This window comes from Thamnophis elegans, chromosome Z (assembly GCF_009769535.1).
Source record: "Thamnophis elegans isolate rThaEle1 chromosome Z, rThaEle1.pri, whole genome shotgun sequence".
In the NCBI taxonomy this organism is placed as follows: domain Eukaryota; kingdom Metazoa; phylum Chordata; class Lepidosauria; order Squamata; family Colubridae; genus Thamnophis; species Thamnophis elegans.
In genome coordinates this window covers 110859243-110869874 of record NC_045558.1, presented here as the reverse complement: position 1 = coordinate 110869874, position 10632 = coordinate 110859243, and the positions used below count along the sequence as shown (strand labels likewise).

General features: G+C 34.0%; 1 protein-coding gene across 1 annotated transcript; it reads left to right on the top strand.

Moving 5' to 3' along the window:
• The first annotated feature begins 7511 nt into the window (after window positions 1-7511).
• LOC116522879 (olfactory receptor 14A16-like) lies at window positions 7512-8429 on the top strand. The gene has a single exon (XM_032237962.1). It carries the CDS (start codon window positions 7512-7514, stop codon window positions 8427-8429), a length of 918 nt encoding a protein of 305 aa, XP_032093853.1.
• Window positions 8430-10632: the final 2203 nt, after the last annotated feature.

Below are 10632 nucleotides of genomic sequence, written 5' to 3'. Positions count from 1 at the left end.
TCAGCACAATAGACATAGTCTCAAGTTCAATAGTTTCAGGAATATGAAGAGATTGAGCAAATAATTAGTCTGTATGATATACAACCCCATATGAGGAACAAATGAAGAAAATAATGATAAAATGCAGCACTTTAGGAGCTAGATGCAACCTCTTGTTAGGATTTTATGAATACATATATTTTACTAATATAATTTGTTGACAAAAGAGATCAGATGTAGATCAAATCAATCAAGAAATTGGTGGAATCCGGGAAAAGAGCTTTCTCTGCTATAATTCTGCCCTTCTGAAACATTCTGTTCCCCCACCCCAGACTGAGGTCTGTCACCACTCTTTTATCCTTTGCAAGGGCCTGAGTATCTGGCTGTGCTGGTTGACCTGAGGATCCAAGGGGGAGAAGGCCATATAAGAAATTACTACTGGACTAATTAACTCCCGCTTGTACTTTCTGCTCCTGCCAAACTTCTGTTTGTTTATAGTGTTGTAATTTCATTGTTTATTTTTATCATTTCATTGCTTTACTATTGTTATGCTTACTTTTTTCCTCATTTTAGTGCTATAAGCAACCCAGAATCTGGTGGGCAACAAATAAATTTAGCAAATAAATGAATGAATAAATAAGTAATAACCCCTAGGTATGAGAAATGCTTGTGTTTCTTGTAACTTACTTAGAATGATCATATCCCACTGTATCTTCCTCTCATGTCCCCAATAATATTTTCAGTAATATTCCAGGCTTTTATAAGGAACATACTATGTGTGATGGTGTTCAGGAACGTGCGAACTTGCTTGCATGTAGATAAATGGGCTTTCTTTGTTTTTTCTTCACTTGTCATCCAAGCACCTTCCTCAGTTCAGAAATGAAAAGGCTTCTATGATAAGAAGTGAAATGTCTTCAAGGAAAAACAAGGAAAGTACAGTTCCCTCTTGAAAAAGCACTTTTGGAACAACTGTGATTGACAGGTTCCATAGGCATTGGTGTTCAGGAACAATTTCTATGAAATGATCAGTTTTTATCCTTTTTTTTCACCTATCTGAACTATTTGTGGTTTAGAATTGTACTATCCACCCTATTAAAGTTTTTGCCTAATGCTTTTGGTATACTTTCATTAAATTTTATTTTATATAGAATTAAAATATAATTTATTTATTTTTATTACAAATTTGTAACTGCCAGAAATGCTCCATTAGAGATAAAATTATGTAACCAAATATATTTTTGTACAAATTATAAATATACAACATTAAACAATATTTTCATATTTATCATTTCATAAATGATTTTCTAAGCCCTTTAATCAAGAAATTCTGTTACCTTGAAGCTTATTTTCTGAAAATATGACTCTTCTAATCTGTATAAATATAACTGTTTTGTAGCCTTTTTTGTTGTGCAGAAAAAAATTGTCATCTTACTTACTGTTCATTCCTTTGAGTTCGCCACAATTTATGCCAAGGGCTCCTTGGTACTTGGAGTATTACTGTTAGAGCCAAGGTGGCGCAGTGGTTAAAGTGCTGTACTGCAGCCATTTCAGCTGACTGTTATCTGCAGTTCGGCGGTTCAAATCTCACCGGCTTAGGGTTGACTCAGCCTTCCATCCTTCTGAGGTAGGTAAAATGAGGACCCAGACTGTGGGGGCGATATGCTGACTCTGTAAACCGCTTAGAGAGGGCTGAAAGCCCTATGAAGCGGTATATAAGTCTAACTGCTAACTGCTATTTTTTATTGTGAATAGTAATGTGCTACCTAGACATACCTGGGGTGTAATCTGGGGGTTGTCTTGGACTCGATTGAGGAGCAAGTGGCAGTCATGGTCAGAAGGGCTTTTACACAAATATTATGTGCCCATAAGCCTTTCACATTCACACTCACCCTGATCATCTCTCATTTGGATTCATGTGCTCTACATGTGGCTACCCTTGAACAGTATCTAGAAGCAGCCCACATGATTTTGTGTAAGTCCATTTTTGCATATATTTTGCAGGAGCAGTACTGGTTACTGATTTCCTTATGGTTACAATTCAGGTGCTGATTATTATATTAAAAACCTACTTGGATTGAGATCAGGACATTTGACAGACTGTTTCTTCCCAAATACATCTACTGGTCCACCAAAGCAGGAAGGCAAGGCATTTTTTAGGTTCAAACTAGCAAAAAAATTAGTTCTGGTGGAACCTAGGAAAAGAGGCTTCTCTTTGGTGATTCTCACCCTTTGAACACCATTCCCCTAGATTTAAGATTGACCCCCCACCTTGTTGCTTTTTTGCAAAGCCTTGAAGACATAGTTTTGGCAGTGGGTTTGGACACCCCCATTTGGAGCCAATTAAGTGATTTCTCTGATTCAGTTATTACTGCCACAGGCTGGGGTAAGGTTAAACAGTGGGTTTTCTATGCTGTGCATTGCCCAGAATAGCTATGTATGTCTTGGGTGGCTATATAAATTTGCTTATTAAATGAACGAGTGGGTGCCAATTGAATCATTATATAGCTACACAGAATAAATAGTATTAAAATTAGAGATTTAATAAATAAATAAATAAGTATTATCTAAGGCACAGGATCTTAATCCAATATAAAGGATTGATATGTTCCTTAATTAGGGGTGTCTGATGCATACCACATTAAGGATCACTATGTGACTACATGGAATAAATATTATTTAAGTTGGAGGTATATACAAGAAACAAGACCAAACCCTGCATGTGTCAAGTAACCATCTTTTAAGGTACAATATCTTGTTACTAATAGCTTGTCTCTAAATACAGAAATAAATCTCACTATGTTTCTTTTTTGAAATACTGCAGGTATATGGAACACACAAGGAATAAGCCACCTCTACACATGTAGTATCAGAAAATAACTTAAAAGATCAAATTAATAAGTCATATTGCAGAGCTTCATTGGTAATGAACACTCACAAACAATTCCTAGATATTTTGATGTAATATCTCTGTCTCCTAATGCAAAACAATAATAAAAGAAATGGGTATAAGATAACTGCACCTTTTCTTGTTTGTTTTAAATCAACATGAAAATTAGACTTAGTCTCCAAGGAATTTTTTGAAACAGAATAGAAAACAAAGGGTGACATAATTACTGTTTTATTTTTTTCATTCTTTGTAGCACATGAGAATAGGCAACATATAACAGGTCGTCTTCCAGATATAAATGAAGAGCACAAAAACAGTGGTAAGTAAAGACAATCATGACTATGTACTCAAGATTTCAGTTTTGAAATAATTGAGAAATACTGCTTACAGGAATAACGTAATGCATAGGATGATAGAAATAAATCTTTGCTCTGTATCACTGATTTTTAGGTAAGTGTATAATGCTGTTTGTTTTTTTCAAGATCTTATTATTAGTCTTAAGGCTGAAATATGGCAAAAGTAAGCTTGGAAATATATCACTTGACATGTATGTATTTGTTTTGAAATATTCATATAGGGAAAATAATTGAATTTTACACCAATAGTATATCATGTAAGCAGGTTTCATAAATCAGATTATCAGAAGAAATGTCAGGTATGTCGATGCTTAATGATTTCACAATTAGAGAGAAGAATGCTTTTAAACATTCAGCGGTATTATGTATTTATTTAAAACTTATCATAAAGGGAATCTAATTTTATAATCATAAATAATGATTTGATTATATTGTTTAATATTTATTTAATTTAACACAGATCTTAAATAGACATAAAGTCATTATGGTTAATTTACAATTACACTCCCATTTACATATAAGCATTGGTCGATAATTTTATATCCAGTTTAAATCAAAATATGTTATTGTCGGACAGAATGTTTAACATTGTACAGTTTCTCTCTGTCTCTGCCTCTATCTCTGCCTGTCCCTACCCCAATTTCCATTTTCATTTCCATCTCATCTCTCCTATCTTTAAGTATGGTTGCATATATTTATTATGGTAGTCAAATAATTATTTTAGGAAAACAGAAATGATTAGAAAAATGTATTGCTATTTATGACTCGGATTTGTATTTGATTCCCTACGAAGTTAGGACCTTTTTTTCCAATTTTTCAACACTATGACATCATTCTCCAAAATGAATTTTTGTCAATGGAATCCACTGCAATATAAGTTGCCCAATGTAATATAGAAAGAAAAACAGTTTGTATACATGTCTTAAATGTGTGAAGTGCCTTTTGCATTTTGAGAATGGATAATATATTTTATATATGTATTCTGTTATGTCCTTAACAGAACATAACAAAATGAGAGTTGGAAGGGACCTCTGAGGTTTTCTTAGCCAACATCTTGTTTAGGCAGGAAATCCTATACCATTTCAAACAAATAGGTGTCCAATATCTTCTTAAATATCTTGAACTGTTGGAACATTCACAAATTTTGGTGGCAAGTTGTTTCACTGATTAATTTCTCTAATCAATTTTTCCTTAGTTTTTTGTTGGTTCTCTCCTTGATTTGTTTCCACCCATTGCTTCTTGTCCTGTCCTCAGATGCTTTGGAGAATAGGTTGACTCCCTGTTCTTTGTGGCAACCCTTAGATATTGGAACACTACTTTCTTTTCATTAAACTAGACATACCCAATTCCAGCAACTCTTCTTTATATGTTATAACCTCCAGTCCCCTAATCATCTTTGTTGCTCTTCTCTGCACTCTTTCTAGAGTCTCAACATATTTTTTACATTATTGTGACCAAAACTGGATGCAAAGTTCTAAGTGTGGACATTATAAAGTGGTATTAACATTTCACGTGATCTTGATTGTATCTCTCTGTTAATGCAGCATAGAATTGTGTTGGCTTTTTTGGCATTTGCAGCACATTGCCGACTCATATTTAAATGATTGTCAACTAGGACTCCAAGATACCTCTCAGCTACTACTGTTGAACCAGGTATCACCTGTATTATACCTATGTATTTTGTTTTTCTTGCCTAAATGTATAACTTCACTTGTTTACAAGCCCAATGTTCAAGTCCGTCAAGTCTAAGGTGACCAGATTTTCAGATTGGTAAAGAGGGACACCTTTGACTGGGGGGGAGGGGGGGCTTGATTAAAAATTTTATACGGAGCCAGAAAAATTTTCATATAACGCAAAGATAGTATTGTAATATTTTTTTATTTCAACATAACTAAAATTTACAAATATAAATTGTAACTGTTGCCAAACATCAAATTTTTGATCATGTGACAATGAGGATGCTGCAACGGTCGCTAATTGTGAAAATGGTCGCTAAGTGTGAAAAATGTAATCAGTCACTTTTTTCAATGCCATTGTAACTTTGGTCACTAAGCCCATTATACCACCTTTCTTGCCACAGTTCTTAAGTGAATAACTGCAGCTGATAAGTTAGTAACATTAGTGAATCTGGTTTCCCCATTTGACTTTGTCAAAAGGTGATTATATGACCCCTGGACACTGAAACCATCATAAATATGAATCTGTTGCCAAACATCAAAATTTTGATTGTGTGACCATGAGGATGCTGCAACGGTCGCTAAGTGTGAAAATGGTCGCTAAGTGTGAAAAGGGTCATCAATCACTTTTTTCAATGCCATTGTAACTTTGGTCACTAAGCCCGTTATACCACCTTTCTTGCCACAATTCTTAATTGAATAACTGCAGCTGGTATTTTGTATTTTGGATAGAATCATTTTTTAAATAGCCTAAGACAATTTAAAAAAAGAATCCACACAGAATAAATTGAAGTAAAACATTTCAAACTATTCTTTCTATGCACAATATATTTCAAAGTATTGTGCATAGAATTTTTAAAAATGGTTTCACTTCAATTTATTTTGGATAGAATCTTTTTTTTAATAGTCTAAGACAATTTAAAAAAAGAATCCACACAGAATTTTAAAAAATCCTATGCACAATAAATAAAATATTATTTTAAAATACATTAAAAAAGAAAAGAAAAGAACCCAGCTCACTTACCAGCAGGCTTGAACTTCAAGTCAACCCAGAATGATGTAGATGTTAATACAAAGAACTGAGCAAATTCAAATGGTGAAATTAGTCAGGGAAATATTTTTCAAAGAAACTTTGCCACCCTTTTTTCCACACGAGCAGACCACCAACCTCTGTGCCCCTCCCCTCTGGAAAATCCAGGAAGTAACATTCGCTACCTTTCTAGCCAAGTATTTCCTGGAGCTCTATGGTACTAGGTCATTTTTTCTTATAAAATGAGGTAAAAGGGGCGCATTTTCTTGCTTTAATGTTTTAATATCTTCAATGAAAGTACTGAGACAGAGAGAGGGATTAGACAGGGTGCCTTTTGTTAGGATTTCTTAAGCAAATCCACTGGGCTTTCACCATGAAGCCAGAAAATTGGGACTTTTTAAAAACGCCCCGGGAAACGGGACAAATTGTTAGAAATCATGACTCTCCCGCTGAAATCGGGATGTCTGGTCACCTTAGTCAAGTTCCTTCTGTATCTTAAGGCTAAGTGTTGGCTATTCCTGCCAGCCTGGTATCATCTGCAAATTTGGTGAATTCCCCATCTATCCCCTCTTCTAAATTATTGAGGAAAATATTGAAGAGTACCAGGTATAAGACAGAACCTACATTGATTCTCGAAGATAACATATCCTGCTTACATTCTATTCTTGGAATTATCCATACTGTATGTTGGATATCATATTGTTTTATTGCACATATAATAATCTTAATTGGTTTCTTTTTCTGATAACTTGTGAATCCCAAAGGTAAATGATAAATAACAAAATATTAGACATAAAGCTACGTTAGTACATTTAGTAGTAAAAAAAATTTAATCTTATAAAAGTTAATGTCAAGTGCTTCCCATGAAGAGCTTTCTGGATGATAATGCGAATCTTTAACTGTATTTGCTAAACAGTGCAGCTTCATGGAACATGTAAACATAATTGGATCCCTTCATCAATGATTGCACCACAAAGTTTGGTGTCTAAGTCTTCTTACAAGTTATCTATAAAGAATCAAATCTACAGTATATGCCAGATTTCTATAGCCATGTTTACCTTGTCATTTTTAAAAATGTCTTTTAGATAGCCAAGGTGGCGCAGTGGTTAAATGCAGCACTGCAGGCTACTGCTAGATCAGCAGTTCAGCGGTTCAAATCTCACCGGCTCAGGGTTGACTCAGCCTTCCATCCTTCCGAGGTGGGTAAAATGAGGACCCAGATTGTTGGGGGCAATATGCTGACTCTCTGTAAACCGCTTAGAGAGGGCTGAAAGCCCTATGAAGCGGTATATAAGTCTACTGCTATTGCTATTGCTATAGCAAAATCACAAAATCGGTTTGTTATAAATTGGCACGTATAACAAAGAAGGAAAATAATATTTTTATTTTGCATTTCTAAATGTGAGAACTCCATTTTACATATTGCAAACAGGTAATATATTTTATTTTAAACATGATTATTATAACATATTAGTTTTCATATGTTACTATTGCAATGAGTAATTCCATACCTATATTTATTTCCTAGACAGATAAATTTCCTAGGATACCCTCTTTCTCTCCAGAAGGAATCAGAGAAATAAATGGCCAACCAATCCCTTGTGACAGAATTCCTTCTGATGGGATTTACTGATGATCATGATATGCAAATTATGTATTTTGTGGTGTTCCTTGTGATTTACTTACTAGCTTTAATTGGGAATTTACTTCTTAGTGTTGCTGTGATTTTGAATCACCATCTTCATGCTCCCATGTATTTCTTTTTGGTCAATTTGTCATTCTGTGATGTTTGCTTCATCTCAACTATAATTCCTAAAGCCATGGCTGCTTCTTTGACAAATAACAAGCAGATCTCCTATGCTGGATGTGCTGCTCAGGTCTTTTCAGTTTTCACCTTTGCAGGTTTTGAACTCGCCGTGCTGACTGTCATGGCTTATGACCGTTATGTGGCCATCTGCCACCCTTTGCAATATATGCTAATGATGAACTGGGGTGCCTGTTTACAAATGGTGGCTGCTTCCTGGATAAGCACTTTGATCCATGCTTTGCTACACACCATTCTTACATTCAAGTTAAATTTCTGCAAATTCAGTAGAATTGAGCAATTTTTCTGTGATGTTCCTCACCTATTAATGATTTCTTGTTCTGATACAAGAGTTAGCCAAATTCTGCTTTTGGTTGTAGGGATTACTGTAGACTTATTTTGTAGTGGGTTCATTTTTATGTCCTATGGCTACATCTTCTCTGCTGTTCTGAAAATTCCTTCAGTTCAAGGCAGATATAAAGCTTTCTCTACATGTACTCCCCACCTGACTGTCCTTTCTTTATTTTTGATATCTACTGTGCTTGCTTATATGAGGCCCCAAAGTCTTTCCTCCCATACTTTGGACTTACTCTCTGCTGTTCTCTACACAGTTTTTCCCCCACTCCTCAATCCTCTCATTTATAGCTTCAGGAACAAGAACATCCAAATGGCTGTGTGGAAAATGCTTAAAAAATAAAATCAGAATTTGCATTTTCTTTAAATGTTTTTGGTTACAGGATTTGGGTTTAATTTTGTCACATTAGAAATAAATAATAAAAAATATTGACATTTTTCCATCTATCAATCTGTGAAAGACTTTGATTTTTCACTTTAAAAGTCTGTTCTTCATGCTATTTTTTTAAGCACCTCTTGGTGGTTATTGTTAGAATTTATACAGTCTATTGGACCGGAAGAGGAGGTAGAAAAGATGTTTAAAAAACTAGCTTCACATACATTACACTACACATATGGAAATAAAGCATAAAACAATAAAACAACTATTGCTGTCAGCTCCAAGAATATTTTGAGCCTGAATCAGGTTTTTATATTTCTGAAAAGGAGAGAAAATCTGGATGGACCATGGGCAAATAAATGTAACAAAAAGTTCTGAAGACCACCTTTCTGGATATTTTTTTTAATATTCTGTGTCATTTAGGAAAATAAATATTTCTAAGTGCTAAGAAACTGCTTAACCTAATTCTGTGTTTACATGACCACAGATTATTCAAAGTTGTATATATATTATTAACTCATTTTCTATCTGCAGTATCTTGCTAATGTGGCTGCTATAGAAATTAATGTATTTATCACAGAGTACACTTGAAAGATCAAAATTTGAACGTATTTTTTAAAGTGGTGGCTATGATCGTAGAAAATTGAAATAAAACTATATTCTTTTTTATATTCAAAGATAATAAAGAGTTCTAGGAGGCAAGAAATAAATTGTTCTGGTTATTTTGATTTGTTTCATTTACTACTGAGTCCTGTTCTATGATTAAGCTGGAAAACATATAGTGGAAATGGAACCCAAATAGTACTTCTGAACTTTCTAGTATAAGTCCTATCATATATTTCATTTTTAAATAGTTTTTTTAATTAAACATACCTTAAAACATTGGACACAGTGTAACCATCCTGGCAATGTCTTTGCCACATATACGAGGAGATAAAGTTAAATATTATAACCACCATGCTTATTTATTGGTCTATTCAGTATTTACAAATATAAGAATATTGTATTTCCATCCATGTTGCTTTGTCCTTGTCTTACACATTTTCACTGTTATGATTTCATACATAATTCTAATCTCCATTCTATAAATCCTAGTCATTACTTATTTTGGGTTCTTCCTCTTTTGTTCCAACCATCAATGCAATTTATCCCAGATCTTATAATATTCTGATTCGTCTTTCTTCTTCAATTCCCATGTCAATTTATCCATTTCAGCACAAATCAGAATTTTCCTAATTACTTCCTCTTTTCCAGTTTTGGGCAAAGACCATACTTGCTGCTGTAATAAAATGCATTAATGAGTAGATTAACCCCTTGCTATATTTATCATTTATGATTCCCAAAAGAAATAGTTCTGGTTTGAATTCTATTTCCTCTTCGGTTATCTCTATCAGCTTCCTTTGAATTTTCCACCACTATTCTTTTGTTTTCTAGCACAACCACCACATATGGTAGTACATGCCTGATTCATAATCACATTTCCAACAATTTGGTGCTAAATTTCTAAACACTTTGGCTATTCTCTCTGGTGAGAGATGCCATCTATAAAACATTTTATATAATTTTTTTTATACTTTGTTGCCAATGTTATTCTCCTATTCCTTTTCCATAGTTCTTGCCATTTTTTCCAGATGTATATTGTAGCCAATGTTTATCACCCATGCTACTATTGTCTCCTTAACCTGCTCTTCTTCCATCTTATATTCCAATAAAAAATTGTAAATCTTCTTTATCAATTTATCATTTGTCCCCAAAAGGATCTTATCTATTGCCATTAACTCCCCACTCTTTCATATCTTTTGAGTAATGTGATTGGATTTGAAGATAAGACTACCATTCCAATTCTATCCCTTGCTCTTTTAGCTCCTGCCTCGATCTTAATCTCCATTTTTTTGCCTATTATTTCTAAATAGGTGACCTATTTTCCCTGGTTAATAAGATTTGGGTGCACTAATGTTAATAGCCAAATTGGAACCTTGCTGTAAATTTTCCTCTTGAATTTATTCCCTATTTCTAATAACACCTATCTTATAAAATGTCTCTGAAAATATTGATATGCTACCTATTTCTATAAGAATGTGTGCCATCCTAAATGTAAGTTGTGGCTCTCTAGGGTTAGCAGTCTATTATTTTTTAATTCTATCCATTCTTTTAGTCAGGTAAGCAT

Excerpts from the sequence above, each read along its gene's own strand:
- LOC116522879 (XM_032237962.1), top strand. The coding sequence starts at position 7,512 with ATGGCCAACCAATCCCTTGTGACAGAATTCCTTCTGATGGGATTTACT.